The 16050-nt window shown below is 44.6% G+C and overlaps 7 protein-coding genes and 1 non-coding gene across 8 annotated transcripts; 4 read left to right on the top strand and 4 right to left on the bottom strand. All coding sequences in view use genetic code 12, as the record gives it.

The window, feature by feature from the left end:
• Positions 1-154: 154 nt before the first annotated feature.
• SER1 (Phosphoserine transaminase) lies at positions 155-1336 on the bottom strand (the record flags this gene model as incomplete). Its single annotated transcript, XM_006689124.2, has 1 exon — positions 155-1336. The coding sequence occupies one exon, from the start codon at positions 1334-1336 to the stop codon at positions 155-157; it is 1182 nt and encodes a 393-aa protein (XP_006689187.1).
• Positions 1337-1566: 230 nt separating this feature from the next.
• MEC3 (mitosis entry checkpoint) lies at positions 1567-2535 on the bottom strand (the record flags this gene model as incomplete). The annotated part of the gene is made up of 1 exon (XM_006689123.2): positions 1567-2535. One exon carries the CDS (start codon positions 2533-2535, stop codon positions 1567-1569), a length of 969 nt encoding a protein of 322 aa, XP_006689186.1.
• Positions 2536-2664: 129 nt separating this feature from the next.
• Positions 2665-4884, top strand: POM1 (serine/threonine protein kinase, CMGC, dual-specificity; the record flags this gene model as incomplete). The annotated part of the gene is made up of 1 exon (XM_006689122.2): positions 2665-4884. One exon carries the CDS (start codon positions 2665-2667, stop codon positions 4882-4884), a length of 2220 nt encoding a protein of 739 aa, XP_006689185.2.
• A 152-nt stretch (positions 4885-5036) lies between these two features.
• On the bottom strand, positions 5037-5129 carry PSN45_002299. The gene has a single exon. It is a non-coding gene; the product is annotated as a tRNA-Phe (tRNA).
• Positions 5130-5572: 443 nt separating this feature from the next.
• On the bottom strand, positions 5573-8407 carry PSN45_002300 (uncharacterized protein; the record flags this gene model as incomplete). The annotated part of the gene is made up of 2 exons (XM_066157832.1): positions 5573-5988; positions 7252-8407. The coding sequence occupies 2 exons, from the start codon at positions 8405-8407 to the stop codon at positions 5573-5575; spliced, it is 1572 nt and encodes a 523-aa protein (XP_066013929.1).
• A 2052-nt stretch (positions 8408-10459) lies between these two features.
• On the top strand, positions 10460-12175 carry PSN45_002301 (uncharacterized protein; the record flags this gene model as incomplete). Its single annotated transcript, XM_006689120.1, has 1 exon — positions 10460-12175. One exon carries the CDS (start codon positions 10460-10462, stop codon positions 12173-12175), a length of 1716 nt encoding a protein of 571 aa, XP_006689183.1.
• Positions 12176-12283: 108 nt separating this feature from the next.
• Positions 12284-13342, top strand: PSN45_002302 (uncharacterized protein; the record flags this gene model as incomplete). The annotated part of the gene is made up of 1 exon (XM_006690119.2): positions 12284-13342. One exon carries the CDS (start codon positions 12284-12286, stop codon positions 13340-13342), a length of 1059 nt encoding a protein of 352 aa, XP_006690182.1.
• Positions 13343-13703: 361 nt separating this feature from the next.
• Positions 13704-16016, top strand: PSN45_002303 (uncharacterized protein; the record flags this gene model as incomplete). Its single annotated transcript, XM_066157833.1, has 1 exon — positions 13704-16016. One exon carries the CDS (start codon positions 13704-13706, stop codon positions 16014-16016), a length of 2313 nt encoding a protein of 770 aa, XP_066013930.1.
• Positions 16017-16050: the final 34 nt, after the last annotated feature.

Consider the following 16050-nt stretch of genomic DNA (forward strand, 5'->3'; position numbering starts at 1 on the left):
TGGGCATTATATCGAAGTGTTGATCCATAAAAGCTTCTTCGTAGCCCGTTGTTTAAGAGTTTTCTCGGAAGATATCGAACAACCATGAATGCGTTTATTCATTAACTGCGAAAATTTTTTTGTTCCAATAGCTGCAAATAAAATGTGTATTAAACTATTTGTGCTTTTCGGCAAATTCAATGACAAACTTGGCAAGAAGCTCGACACTTTCCAATTGCACTGCATTATAAATAGAGGCTCTCATACCACCCACTGATCTGTGTCCCTTCAAAGCTTGAAGATTCTTCTCACCAGCGTCCTTGAGAAACACACTGTCCAAGTCAGGGTTGTTGAGGGTGAAGACCACGTTCATATTGGATCTGACCTTTGAATTCTTCACAGCCAAAGAGTAAACCGACGGATATTTAGTTAAAGCCCCGTATAACACCTCGGCCTTCTTTTCATTGATGGCTTGGATGGCAGAAATTCCTCCGTTTTTCAAGAGCTTTGCTGTCACCAACTTCAAGATCTGACAGGTGAAGATAGGAATCGTGTTATAGGCAGAGTTGTTCTTTACCACCGTTGGATAGTGGAACGCGATAGGGGACAAAGGAATACCCCATTCCTTTAATTGGTTATCGGAAGCTTGTTCTAATAAACTCTTCTTGATGATATAGATGGTCAAACCAGCCAACCCAATGTTCTTTTGTGCTCCGGCCATGATCAAACCATACTTTGAAACATCAATCCTCTTGGAAACAATGTTAGAGGACATATCAGCCACCAACTCTACTCCTTGCAAGTACTCTTGTGGTGGGGTGTCCTTGAACTCGTTACCATTCACGGTTTCGTTGTCACAAATGTACAAGTAAGCAGTGTTGTCTTTATTCAAGGGTTTCCATTCGCTATAACTGGGTATATCACTGAACTTGATATTCTTTGTGTTTACCACAACTTCAGCATCGAATCCTAATCTTACAGCCTCTTCCAAAGACTTTTCAGACCAAGATCCGGTGACCGCATAAGCAGCTTTTCCAAGCTTCCCATTGTGTTTGGTGGCATAGTTCGCCATTAAGTTGTAGGCGATGGAAGAAAAACCAGATGTTCCTCCTCCTTGCATGAAGAACACTTCATGAGTGTCAGGAATATCCAATAATTTGGTCAAGTTGGCCTTGGTATCATCAATCACTTGGATGGCAGGTTTGGATCTGTGGGAGATTTCACCGATTCCAACGTTTTCTCCGTTGTAGCTAATCAAGTCGAGAGCTGCTTGTTGCAATACGTCTGTTGGTAGTAAGGCAGGACCGGCTCCAAAGTAGTGGGCCTTGCCACGCTGTAATGGGTTTTGTTCACTCATATCTAGTTTTGAGGTTGACTAGTTAATAAAATTTTCGCGACTGAGTCATAGAACAATAGACCCAACATTAGGATGATAATGATTTTGAGATGCTTGATATTAAGGAGTGGAAAATGAGACCAAGGCTGTTATAGTGGGGGTGAAGGATTCACAAGGTACCCGTGTATACTTCAGAGTTTTCAAAACCCAAATTTTTTAGGTTTCTGACATTTTAGTCGATGGCTGCAAAGTTAATCATCTCTCGACCGGATCCCACTGATGTAGTAAATGATCTCCACACTCTCCAGGTCGTCCAACAAGCAGTGTAAAACACACACTTCTCGGTCCACAAGGAGTAAGATCACAACCTTGCAACTAGCAACTATCTTCGAAGCCATTTTCCAGTCTCGTAGTCTAACATGAATGGTCTTATCCTCATTCTCATCCTGCTCATCCACATAGTCATTCGGATCTCGTACATCAAACATCGCTGTATTAACCAACGAGTCCTCCTGTGATTCCGATGCTGGAGGCTTTCGAATATCGAGCTTTTCATTCAAGCTAATCGTCACCTTATACTTTCCTTCCTCCACTAACAAGAACCCCAAGAACCCTCCACCCCGGCGAGTACACTTGATGGTGACAATTTCATTGTTCAGAGTCCGCCGGAACTTGTCAAGCCTCTTATACGTGGAGACAAACTCCTTGGGCAATGGCATGATTAGGTCCACCGTCGGAAGTTCAGGCTCTTTCAACACCATTGATTCATGATTCAGCTTCAAGATCTTTACGGGGATCTTGAAAGTGTGGTTGATGGAGTTGCCGTTATCGTTGACATGCGAGTAGAATAACGCCAATGACGCGGCCCGGCTCTTTGCGCCATGGTCGTCTCCTCCATCAGGCTTCCTCTGCAATCGGAGATTTAAACCATCACTATTGGCCCTTTCGAAGTGGCGTAGAGTCTGGAGCAAAAGCTCACAGTTGAGCTCCAACAGAATTGTATTGTCGTTGATGCTAACTAGCTCCACCTGTTCGAAAAGCGACTGCATTTTCAACTTGCACCAAATCTGTGGCTCTTGAGACACCGATCCATCGCTCACCAGAATCACCACGAGCATCGTAGGCGTGAACCGGAGCACCACAAACTTCCGCAGCGAGCTGATGAGAGAGAGCGTGTTGAGAAGTCCCAGCAGGTCTCGTGACAACAACTTGAGCTTCATGTGTGACAATTTGCGGTGATAGAAGCTACTGGCGTCGCGATCTCAAAATTCAGTTTCGCATTCAGTCGCGATCTGAATCTTAAAACCAAAATACACATTCACATTCGTTTCACACAAAGCACACACGGCATGGAAAACGTCTCGGGAACCTTCGAGCACAAGCCCCCCAGGACCAAGCCCAGTCCTGAGACTCGTCTCCCGCCACCCAAGCCCCAGGCCAGGTCTCCTCCCACTGTTCCAAAACTCCCTACTCTCTCCACCTCCAGGAGAGCTGAAGCCCGCGCTTCTTTGTATAAGTCCACCTCCAACAACAACCTTTCAAATTCCCTTTACATTTCCAAAACTCCGTCACGTGTGGTGGCTACCGCCATACCACGGTCGCTCCTGGCCACCAGAAAGGCGGTACGGTCCCAACTTTCCAACGAGTCCAAGTCGGTGGGTGGTACACCCTTTCGAGGTGAAGTAAGCTACATGAAAGAAACATCGTCGTCCATGAGGAAAAACTCAAACCCCTTCAACTCACCCAACTCTCCAGCATCCAGCTTCCCGGACTCATACCCTTTGATCACAAGCAGAAGACACCTCTCGAATCTGAGCAGGCCTTCAGACATCACCAACTTGAATTACGAGAGATCCAGAAAGGATTCGCCCTCCAAGCGTCACATCCTGCAGTCTGCAGCGGAAATATCCAAGGCAGATGTGTACACGCGCTTGTATAACGGATCAAAGCCAAAACCCTCACTACATCACGATGGTACTCACCATCAACCTTCACAGCAGAGCCCTTCCAATGCGCTTCGGCGGAGCTTCAGCTCGCTCGAACTCCAGAAGGAGATTCCCAAGATCCGGAGCTTGTCTCATTTGTATGCCACGATATATGACGAAGACCCCAGTTTGTTTGAAGACGTGGAGTCCACAGAGTTCTGCTCCAACGAGTCTAAAACAGTAGAAGAACTCACCATCGAAGGCTCGAGTGAGACAGAGACGTCGCTAGACGTTTACGAAAGAGGCGAGTTGTTGAGGCGGAAAGATATCTACATACTTCCTGATATCCATAGTCAGGGTCATCGAAGCATAAACATCAGGAACCACAGCAATAACTATGGGTTTGACGACAAAACCGGCAACTATGTGGTTATTCCAAACGACCATATCAAGTATAGGTACAGGATTTTGTCTGTGTTAGGAAACGGATCGTTTGGGAATGTGGTGAAATGTCTTGATAAAAAGTATACTGACCCCAAGAACCATAAAGACAAGGTAGTTGCCATTAAAATCATCAAAAGTGATATCAACTGGTCCCTTCAAGCTGTTTATGAAATTAAGATGTTGAAACATTTGAACTCCCACAAGACAGTCGTTGAGGGTAACACCTATGCTCTGGAATATGCAACTTCAGATTGCCCTGTGCTCAAATACTACGATCACTTCCACTTCAGAGGCCATATGTGCATCGTCATGGAACCACTATCGGTGAACCTATTCACTATGTTGGAGATCATCAAGTTCCAAGGCTTGTCACTCCCGGTGCTACAGCTTTTTGTAAAGAAGATTTTAAGAGGACTCGAGTACATTCACTCAATGAATATTTTGCACTGCGATATCAAGCCCGAAAATATTATGATCAAGTTCCCCCTGGCAGCTCTGTTGGATGACGTTACCGAGGAGTCTTTGGTGGTGAAAATCGTTGATTTTGGGACATCGTGTTTCGTCAATGAGATCTCGTATTCCTACATCCAATCGAGATTCTACAGGGCTCCTGAAGTCATACTCGGAGCCAGGTATGATAAGATGATTGATATATGGTCCCTTGGGTGTATTGTAACCGAATTGTTTACTGGAGATGCATTACTTCCAGGCAAAAATGAGTTGGAGCAAATAGCCCTTATACTCGAGCTTTTTGGTGCCCCCAATAGTGGCCTTATTCTACAACAAAGACATAGCTTATTGAGATCTATGAAAGAGCAAACTGCTGTCAACAAGTTTGACGAAAGAGCCAGCGTCAACAATTCTAATATACTAAACAGTGGAGGAGCTGATGAGAAGTCTATAAAAAAAACCCTTCTTTATACTTTTTTTGATATGGAGGGAAGAATTAATATTCAGTTCTTGAATATGAGAATCCAAGCAGCTCAAAATATTGCGGGTGGAACCACCAATGGCCGGAAGACTTTCAAAATTGCCTCAAGAAACTTGGAGATGAGATTGAGATTGAGATCATGCCGGGAAGACCTGAAGAAGTCGGAGTCGTTCATAAAGTTTTTGTCAAAAATCTTCAAGTGGGACCCCAACCAGCGTACGGATGCATCTGGGTTGCTCCAAGATCCCTTTCTCACTGATTCTGACTGAACTCATTTGCAGCCATGTTTACCAAATATTAAAAAGTACATTTCAAACAAAATAAATTTATCACGAAATACACGGACAACTAACATATCAACTTGTCTCTGCTCTTTTACAGTTCTGCTCTGGCCATCGTCAACCCTTCAAAAAAATTAAATTGCGAATTCTGTGGATCGAACACAGGACCTTCAGATTAACTGCGACTGGAGTGTAACTTCAGTCTGACGCTCTCCCAACTGAGCTAAATCCGCGAGTACAGAGAAAATAATTGAAACTCTTCTTGACTGAAATGACTGAACACATTCCCCTTACTAAGCCCTAATTCGGTTCATAGTATAGGCCTCATCGTATAGCACTATCACTGTTGATATTCTTGAAGCATAACTGAAATAAAGTGTGTTCGCGTAATTAGACGAATTAGACTACCATCGTATCCACGTTTTTGCGAACACTACGTAGTGTAATTTCGAGCACACCAAAAATTTAAGATGTTGATCGTGAAATCAAATGTTTGAAAAGATACCTGAAATTGTTACGCCAAACTTTCATTACGTAAACCACAAGGGCATATATATTAATACATTAAAGAGTATTATTAAGCGAAATAACTAGACAAAGAGAAATTATAATAACCAAACATTCATAAACAATCACGTTTCTCATGTATGTATCATATCCAGGTTCCATTGGATATTCAAATTGAGATCCACAAGAGAGCAGACAAAACAGCCAAGAATGTGTAAGTGTTCTTTGAGCCCATAGCCTCGTAAGTGGATACTTCTTTTGGTGAAGTGTCGGAGCCATTGCCGGCAGAAGCAGCTTCAGAAGCAGCTCCAGAACCACTACCTTTAGCACCAGTTGGAGCAACGGTTTCAGCAGGGTTAGCAGTCACGGCAGCGGCGCAAGTGAACGTTGTATATGTTGTGACTGTAGCATCTCCTGCCGCATTTGTGCATGGCTCGGTGACCACGACAGTGGACACTAATGAGTGTGGGATGTTACAGACAACGGTTTTCTTACCATTATCGCCAGTTGTGGTTGTAGTGGAAGGTTCCTTGCAGGTGCATGGCAAAATAATGGTGGTGACATCTTTTTCAGTGACAACAGGTACTGGAGTTTCAACGACAACAGTTGGTTTACCATCGGTTCCGGTTGTGGTATAAGTTGATGTAACAGATCCGGTCCACGGGGTAGTGATGGTAGGTTCAGGAGTCTCAACAACCACAGTTGGTACACCATCTGGTCCTGTGGTAGTGTAAGTGGATGTAACAGAACCAGTCCATGGAGTAGTGATGGTATGTTCAGGAGTCTCAACAACAACTGTCTTGTCACCATCTGGTCCTGTGGTAGTGTAAGTGGATGTAACAGAACCAGTCCATGGGGTGGTAATGGTGAAGACAGAAGCGGGTGTTTCAATCACCACAGTTGGTTCGCCATCGGTTCCAGTAGTAGTGTAAGTTGAGGTGAATGATCCTGTCCATGGAGTAGTGATGGTATGTTCAGGAGTCTCAACAACAATTGTCTTGTCACCATTTGGTCCTGTGGTAGTGTAAGTGGATGTTCCAGAGCCAGTCCAAGGAGTAGTGATGGTGAAGACAGAAGCGGGTGTTTCAATCATCACAGTTGGTTCGCCATCGGTTCCAGTAGTAGTGTAAGTTGAGGTGAATGAACCAGTCCATGGGGTAGTGATGGTAGGTTCAGGAGTCTCAACAACAATTGTCTTGTCACCATTTGGTCCAGTAGTGGTATAGGTAGATGTTCCAGAGCCAGTCCAAGGGGTGGTAATAGTGAAAACACTAGCTGGGGTCTCAACAAAGGCAGTTGGTTTACCATCGGTTCCAGTAGTGGTATAGGTAGATGTCCCAGAACCAGTCCAAGGGGTGGTAATGGTGGGAATATTTGGAGATGGCACTGGACTAGAGGGAGCTGGACTAGAAGGAGCTGGACTAGAAGGAGATGGACTAGAAGGAGCAGGACTAGAAGGAGCAGGACTAGAAGGAGAGATAACACTGGAAGATGGTCCTGTTGAAGATGGAGTGCTTGAAGATGATATTGGAGTAGTTGAATTAAACCAGTGGAAAGACAGGCTTGTTGTCTTAACTGTCGATGAAGAAGGACTTGATGGAGTAGGAGTTGTTTCAACAACAACGGTCACTGGGTCACTTGGGTTTGAGGGGGTAATAGTAAAGGTAGTGGCGATGGATCCAAGATGGGTTGTAGTTGTTGTTGATTCTGGAGTTTTGACTTCAACCGTTACAGGATCACTTGGATTGGATCCAAGATGGGTTGTAGTTGTTGTTGATTCTGGAGTTTTGACTTCAACCGTTACAGGATCACTTGGATTGGATGGGTAGATTGTGGTAGTAGTGGTACCTTTGCCTGTCCATGGCTCAGTAGTGGTCGTTGTTGATTCTGGAGTTTTGACTTCAACCGTTACAGGATCACTTGGATTGGATGGGTAGATTGTGGTAGTAGTGGTACCTTTGCCCGTCCATGGTTCTGTGGTAGAGGTAGTAGATTCTGGAGTTTTGACTTCAACAGTCACAGGATCACTTGGATTGGATGGGTAGATTGTAATAGTAGTAGGTTCTGAACCCGTCCACACTTCAGTAGTAGTGGTTGTAGATTCTGGAGTTTTGACTTCAACCGTTACAGGATCACTTGGATTGGATGGGTAGATTGTAATAGTAGTGGGTACTGAACCTGTCCATGGTTCAGTAGTTGTGGTTGTGGTTTCTGGTACTTCTTTAGTAACAGTCACATCACCATCCGATCCTGTTACTGTAAAATACTCAGTATCTGTACCAGTCCATATTTTGGTGGTGGTGGTGGTGTAACACAAGTCTTTGTCATCTGCTGTAGAATAATACCATGGAATATCATCTGTTGCAACAGTACCGTTGGGACAAGTTACTTGAAATGACATTCTAGCTTGGTTTGGTGACTCATTGTAATAGAGAATCTTCACGGGGTAGTATTGTCCAGCTTTAAGCTGTACCTTAGCCAGGGCCAGAGATAAAGCGTAATCTGTATTTGTTCCATTAGCTTTGATTTGAGCGCCAGCTGCGGAGAGTTCGTTGGGGTTTGTACAACAGTCTAAATCTCCAGAAGCACCACCAATATTCATAGAAATATAATCCTCAGCTGCTGTGAAAGCAAATGTGTAAGTCCCATCTTCAGGGGCACGAAAGTATCCTGAAAGTCTTAAACCAAACTTGATAACATTTGTGCTTCTATCGTAAACATCTTGATAGTAAGTGGTACTATTGGCTGTTGCTGAGGATACATCGGGGATTCCAGTAATAGTAATGTCAATATCCTCAACTCCATACTTAGTGTAGTCAGGAGTCAATCCATCTATAGTAGCAAGATAGGCATAGGAGTCCTGGTAAAAGGCCACTTCATCAAAGTAATCAACCGCAAGTCCACTATTGGTGGATGGGGGACTACATCCGGAATACCCAAGAACAAGGGGGAGACTTAAAGACCCAATTAATAGCAATTTAGGGAGCATCTTCGTTGTTGCCATTTAACCCGAACTATCAGTCTTCTTATAACTTGGACTTAGTTTTTCTGTCAAAGAGATTAACTTCTTGTCAGCTACCTCATTGGAAGAATACAAGACCTTATTAGGCAAGTATTTGAGATAGTTGAACAAGATACATTCATATCCCCTTTGAGAATTAGGATTATGAGTTGGGAATGAGTTCTATAAGGCTACTACCTCATTGGGGAGATCGACAGCTTTAAACGGATCTTTAATACCAAAAACTTGCACCTTGCAATAGTTTGTAAAAGAGGAAAAAACTTTAACTATGTGGTTAAACAACGACTCTCCTCAGAGGTGCGAAATGTTTATTTACGGGACCATTATTTTACCATATTAGATATCTTGTTTCTTCCAATAAGATGCTTCGATGGCAAACGGGTAAGTCAGTTTCAGTTAAAGGAACTAGTCGGGGAACAAAATGATTCATGCATATCTTTCTTCAAAACTTACTTGCCCTGCATGACGGCTAAGGTACCAGGAATACAAACATTTTACCTGAAGAAGTAACTATTCATCCCCAAGTTACCTTTTTCGAACTAGAAACCTTATACAGCCAGGGGCAGGGATGGACTCATGCCGCAAAAAGCCTCTTGATATCACCACAATACTATTTTATTGAAAAGATAGTCCTATTTTCAGACTATCCTCTCTGTTTTGGAAGTTTTGCTAGTTAACTCATATGGGTTTTCTTGTTCCAGTCTTGTTGGACTAGCATTATTTTTAGTTTCAACCAAGTGTTTTTCTACCCCACAATTGTCGAATTCATTACTTATTCTTAATTCCGTATGTGCTGCAAACTGACCTAAATTAAGCAACAAGAGTAAAGATGAACACACCCTGAATAATTTTGGGGGTTATTGTATCGCCCGCCAAGTAACAAATGTCTGTATTTTGGGAATCTTGAAGAGACTTGGAAAGTTAATCATTATTTCATCTTAGCAGTTGACTAGAGACTAATCCCCTTTACCTGAACACCTGAACCATACCCCTCCTCTGATTGTTATGCCCTCCTATGATTGTTATGCCCCTACCACCTCCTCTAATGTCAGCTTCAAGACCCATTAGGAGAGGACATTAGTTATGCTGGGATGTAGGGAAAGAGTGGTATTGGAAAAGATGGTACATGCACGTTGGTGAACTTGCAAAGCATGCATAAACCCTAAAACTTTTAGAGTTAAGCTTCTAAAGGGATCGAGTTAAAAATAACTATACAAAACGTACGCATGGTATAACACGCAAAGGAAATCAAAGTATTTGTCACGGCAAGAGTGCAAGTGAAAAGTATATATATGGGCCAGAACTGGTTTGGGAATTAAGGAGTCAATTCTGGTCCAATAAAAGAACAGCAAGGGTGGTGGATAAGAGATACTCTATTTTTATCTTTGGAAGACACCAGTATCCAACTTGGATGTAAGTGCTTTTTATTTTTAGATAATTTTGTACGGGTTTGAAGGAAGCTGCCAAATAAAATAACTGAAAGAAGTCACAAGATTGAGAACAAACTCCTCAAGGTACACGAACTCTTGGGTGTAAGCTGTCTAAGAATAAGGACATCTAGCGGACCTAGACAATGTAAAAAGATAATGGTAAAAGATAAGGCTACACGATCAGGGTTATAAATGCCCTAGAATTTCGAATTGGTTAGAGCTATTATTAATTCCGTCAATACAAATGCTCCCAAATTATCACACACAAGAAGTGGTAGTTGGAGTGATTAGACCATTCAGACAATTGTCTGGTTATCCCAAAGTCAATACCGGATAAAAGCAGTGCTGAACTAAGATAATGTTGGTCAAAGTCTGATATACGAAGTCTAATTCATTTCAGTCTGTAAAGCGGTAATCAATTCACTACCTCTTTGAGGACAGACTGACGTTTAGAACAGTTACCACTCATGGTGTTCTACCGCCTTTTTCGTTTTCAAGAAAAAAAATCGCACCCAGTGGTCTTGCAGCCATCGAAAATCATATGGCGCGGGAAAACCAAAACCAACTGCAACTCCACAAAATCTCACCAATCCCACCCTTTTTTATGTCTACCACCGAATCGCCCCCGAGCTCCAAAAGCTCAAACTCTCGGTACAAGGACAAAACCATAAAGGTGCTCGAGAAGGCATATGAGTCTGTCAGTAGCGTGGCCAAAGACAACTCAGGCAGAAATCGGGGGCTTGCAGCTGGCACCGCTGCGGCCTTCATCAGTTTGGGAATCGATAAACTCAATGGACAATCATCTGGTCTCCCGTATACTGATGCCGAGATCGAGGCAATCAAGGAGATGGCCGAGTCGGCTGCCGACGAAACTTCACTGAAGCCGTCGACCCATTTCATGGATAGGTTGCTCGAAAGGCTCGTGAAGCATACTTTTACTGATGGAGACGATGAAACAGATCTATTGGAACAACGGATTACAGACAAGAACAGGACTTCCAGGCCAGGACTTTCGTTGCGAGTGTTGGGGCTGAACTTCAAGAAGTTGAGTTCAAAAATGACTGGGTTCTTCGCTCTTCAGTATGGGGTCATCCATGTGATCACCTGGAAACGGCCCACCAAAACCCTCTGCTTTCTTTTCGCCTATACATCGGTATGTTTGTGGCCACATCTTGTATTGGCATACCCTCTTTTGGGGATATTGTTTGGAGTGATGATCCCGGGTTACGTTTACTGCCATCCCATGCCTTACCCAGAGATTATACGGGTGAAAAAAAGGGGTCAATCGGTATTGGACTTTCTTACAGACTCTGGAAGTCTGAGTATTGTGGACGACTTGTTGAGTGACGAATTCTTGGAAGCGTTAGAGGAAAAACTGAATATGTTGGCACTGGTAAGCTCCAGATCATCGGAATCTTCTGCATTTGCAACCAGTTTATCGCCCACCCCCACGTCTTCGAACTTTGCTACCCCTGAGCAGGTAGACGCCTACCAGGAGAAGAAGGAGACCTCGAAGCGAATTAAGAAGCAGATGAACCTCTTGTTGAACATGAGAGATTTGCAGAACTTGACTACAGATGTGGTGAAAGGTATGGACAAAGCCGAGGATATCTATTACGACACGGCTGGGTTCAAGGACGAGCAGCTCTCAACCCTCATAGTGTACGGGCTTTTTGTGGCCACCACCATTATTGTTGTTTTGGGTCAGTTTATTCCTTGGAGGTTGATATTTATCCAAAGCGGATGGGCTGCGATTATTCTCTGCCACCCCAACACGAAGAAATATCTCACGGCCATCAAGCCCAAGACCAAGAAGCCCCCTCCCTTGCCAGCCCGAACCCCACCGAAAACCCCAAACCCTCTGCCAAAACCATCTATCTACAATCAGGTCATTGTGGACGATGCTCCGGAGGTGAGAACAGTAGAGGTCTTTGAATTGCAGTGCAAGACTCCCATGAGCAGCTCCTACAGCCTATACAACTACTGTACTAGTTTGTTTGATGTCAAGGACCATGTTAGAGCCAGTGGAAGGAAACCTATTGGAGTGGATGTACTATCGAAAGTATCACCTCCAAGAGGCTGGAAGTTTGAAACAAAGCTCGCCAGAGAATGGGAGTTTGACAATGACCCCCAAGCATTTTTGACAGAAAGGGGGTTGAAGGTTGGTGGAATATTTGACATCAGGAACATTGAGGCAGACGGATGGATCTATGATGACACTACGGGCATCCCCGACCTGGACTATGTGTTTCGGCGGAGGCGGCTCTACCGCAAGTGCTTCCGCTACGGTCGGCAGGTTCCTCGAGCCCCTGTTGCTTAAGTACAATAGGTTTCTATTTATTTGAATAGACATTTGCAATTTGCAATTTGCAATCATCCGCATTTTTCAGTGAAAAAACAAAATGCGAACCCATACACACTTGTCACTATGGACGGATTTGCAACAAGAGTAAGGACGTTTGACGCGTTCCCCAAGGTGGACTCCGAGCACACGGTGCGGTCATTGCGCGGAGCCTTGTCCACCATAGCCACGTATTTCTTCGCCCTCGTGATTCTTTGGGTCGAGGTCGGGGGGTTCCTTGGAGGGTACGTGGACCACCAGTTTGTGGTGGACGACCAAATACGAACCAACTTATCGATAAATATTGATATGACGGTGACAATGCCGTGCGAGCTTATACACACCAACGTCGTGGACATCACAGACGACCGGTTCTTGGCGGCCGAGCTCTTGAATTTTGAGGGTGTCCATTTCTTTGCCCCACCTCAGTTCTTCCGAATCAACAGCCAAAACAAGGAGTACGAAACCCCCGACTTGGATCATGTGATGCGTGAGAACATCCGCGCCGAGTTCTACATTAGCGGCCAGAAAATCAACCAGGTAGCCGGTGCCCCTGCCTGTCACATCTTTGGGACCATCCCCGTCAATCACGTCCAGGGTGAATTTCACATCACCGCCAAGGGCGTGGGATACCAGGACCTGCTCCATACGCCGTGGGAGAGAATGAACTTCTCGCACGTGATCCAGGAGTTTTCCTTTGGCACCTTCTACCCGATGATCGATAATCCATTGGACATGTCGGGCAAAATCACCCACGAAAGCCTTCAAAGTTACAAGTATTATTCCAACGTGGTACCCACGTTGTATGAGAGATTGGGAATTGTGGTTGACACCAACCAGTATTCGATCTCCGAGCAGCACCTTGTGATCAGAAAAGATTCCAATGGCAGAATTTATCTGCCACCTGGTATATTCTTCAAATACGAGTTCGAACCGATCAAATTGACTATTGTGGAGAAACGGCTTCCATTCATTCAGTTTGTGGCACGTCTTGGAACTATTCTTGGTGGTCTCTTGATACTAGCTGGGTATGTTTTTCGGATGTACGAGAGGCTCTTACGATTGTTGTTTGGAAGAAAGTACACGGAGAGAGACACCGAGAAAAAAGACGGAGGGCTTTTGGCAGCGGAGAAGAAGGATTCATAGGTATGCATCTGCCGAGAAGATCCACGCCCATGCATCTGCCTATATTAGGCCATTCTAAATAGACTATTATCGCCTCTACTCAATAAACTCACCGATGCGATTCAAGGCGCGGAAATAACTCTCAAGGACTTCTTTGCAAATGGCTGGCACAACTCGAAATAACACAAAAAGTACTGGGATACGGCGTTCCCGGACAGGCTGCCACAACTGTAAGCGGCTAAAGATCAAATGTGATGAAGCCAAACCAAAATGCTCTTATTGTGTCAAGACAGAGTCTACATGTGATTACTCCATCAAGTTGACCTGGGGTGGTAGACCCTACAAAGACGCCAACAAACGCCAGAACGGCCATTTTGGTGTCATGGGAGCAACAGGCTCTCCCCGGCCTGCTAAAAAACCCCGGTCCGGCGGTGGTAGTGGTGTCCAGTTTGTGATGTCTCAAAGCATGTCTCAAGTGACCACCAATGACGGGTTCATCCCTGTGACTCCCACCAACCTGGACGTTTCGTCGGCGATGAGAAGGACTTCGTCGCTTCCCGTCAAGCGAGACACGTACCGGGAATCTCCTCAGCTTTCGGACTTCATTACAAAAAGTGAATCGCAGACCCCACTTGATATCGAGTCTCCTCCGTCGTTTAACACTCCTGGCGGTATTTCCATTCTCAGTCCTCAACAAGTATTCATCCAGACAGGACTAGGGAGTCTGATGGGTACAAGCCACCCAGATCTGCAATTCGGTCACCCAAACGGAATTGAACACCAATCAGAGTCTCATCCTCCACCCCAGAAAAAGGACTCTCTATCGTCACTTTTACTCAATATGCCCGACTTGTCCACGGGAATAGAGAGCTTATCGAATGCTTTGGAAAAGGTTGTGGATGGAGGAGGCCAGTTTGGCTTGCATAACTCGGAGATCTTCAATCGGTTTTTGTCTTCGAACATCGACGACATCACTGGATCCAATTTCATGATTCCACCTGAACCCCATGAGGATGTGGTCAAGGCAGTCGATGCCCCGTCTCTGGATGATGAGTTTCTCATGAACTATGCCAATGACTTGGCTAAGGTTGAGGCCTACTTCCCCAAACAGAAGCACAATCTTCTCTACTCGTCTAGTTCGGGAAATATTCTTTCAGCGTTCTCGCGTAACTCAAGCCCAAAAGTCCAAGAACTTGAAGATGACGACCTGATCGTCGGCATGGACTTCCACCGGTTGTCTCCTCCGTTGGGTGCTTCGCCTGTTTCAGACGGTGAATTGAACCACTCTTTACAATACTCTTTTGAGTCCATTCCTCCGCTGTTGGTTTCGCTTCCTGAGCTCTTGAACCAGGTTCCTTACTACAAGCAGCTTATGCATTTCTGGGTGAATGTGGCAGCTGAAAACCTTTCTGCTGCTCCTTCCCATATCTACAAAGATAATCCGTTCAAGGTGTTGCTTCCCCAAATGGCCATGGAATACCCAGCGATATTAACATCTATTTTGGCATTTGCAGCCACTTCAATGGCCCTGATTGCTGGGAACAAGCCTCCTACAGAAATTGTTGATCAGTTGGTAGCGAGATCTTGCGCCATGCTCTTGAAAATGCTCAAAGATAAGGATGAGGCCACCTCGGACGGGACCTTGGCTACGGTGTTATTACTTTCCTGCTACGAGCTGCTTGTTGGTGACAACTTTGAAAAGCATCGGGCCCACGCTCTAGGAGCTCGGCAGATTATAATGGCTCGAAGGCTTCCAATTGCTCCGAAGCCCGTGGAAGAGTCTCCCACCGATTCACCGGATTCTGCTCTGTCAAAAGATTCTACCTTTGTCAACAGCGAGAGTGACATAGCATTCTTCCTCATGAGATGGTTTGTGTATATCGATGTTATCGGGGCTTTATCTGCCACCAGAGGTGCCCAATATTACTTAAACCAACCAGACGGGGATCATGCCATTACTGATTCGTTAAACTCGGTATATCCACAAAACCCCGATACGGAAACCATTGACCCCAAAAAGGATATCGACTATATGCTTGGATTCGATGTGAAGTTCCTAACTCATTTCACCGACATCGTCATGCTTATACGGAAGATGAATACCTATCTTGAAGGGTCCGACCAGCAGAAAAACAATATACCTATAGACATTGTCACTCGAGCTTTGGAAGTCAAACAGGAGTTTTCTGTCACCTATGCCAATGGAGAAGCAAGAAGACAGTATATCATTGACCGAATGAGCGATTATACTCATCGTGAAGGCGCCAGCGAAGGAGAAATGAGCAGAAAGTCAAAAAGAATGAAGAACTTGATCCGCCAAGATAAAATTTTGCGGAGTACTAATAAACTCTTCTTCAATATGGGGCTTTTGAATCTCTACCGAAGAGTATTGAGAATACCCAGAGAGTCCAAAATTATCCAACAGTTAACCCATGATATGGGTCAAGAGCTCGTAAGTACTATAGCCTCCAGCAGCTCGGCCGAAGTGTGTTCGATCTTCTGTCTTTTCTGTGCTGGATGTGACACTTTAGACGATGATATGAGACAGCTCTTCAAAACACGGTTTATTACCTTGTCAGAAAAGGGAAACGTCCATGCCACCAAAAGTTTGCAAATCATGAGCCGGTGCTGGTCCACTGGCGAAGACTGGATCGAGGCTTCTAAGAGCCTTGACATTGACCTCACATTATTGTAATTGAAGAAGTTTCTATAGAATTAATGATATAGAG

The sequence above is a fragment of the Yamadazyma tenuis genome, chromosome 2 (assembly GCF_029203305.1).
Source record: "Yamadazyma tenuis chromosome 2, complete sequence".
Taxonomy (NCBI): Eukaryota; Fungi; Ascomycota; class Pichiomycetes; order Serinales; family Debaryomycetaceae; genus Yamadazyma; species Yamadazyma tenuis.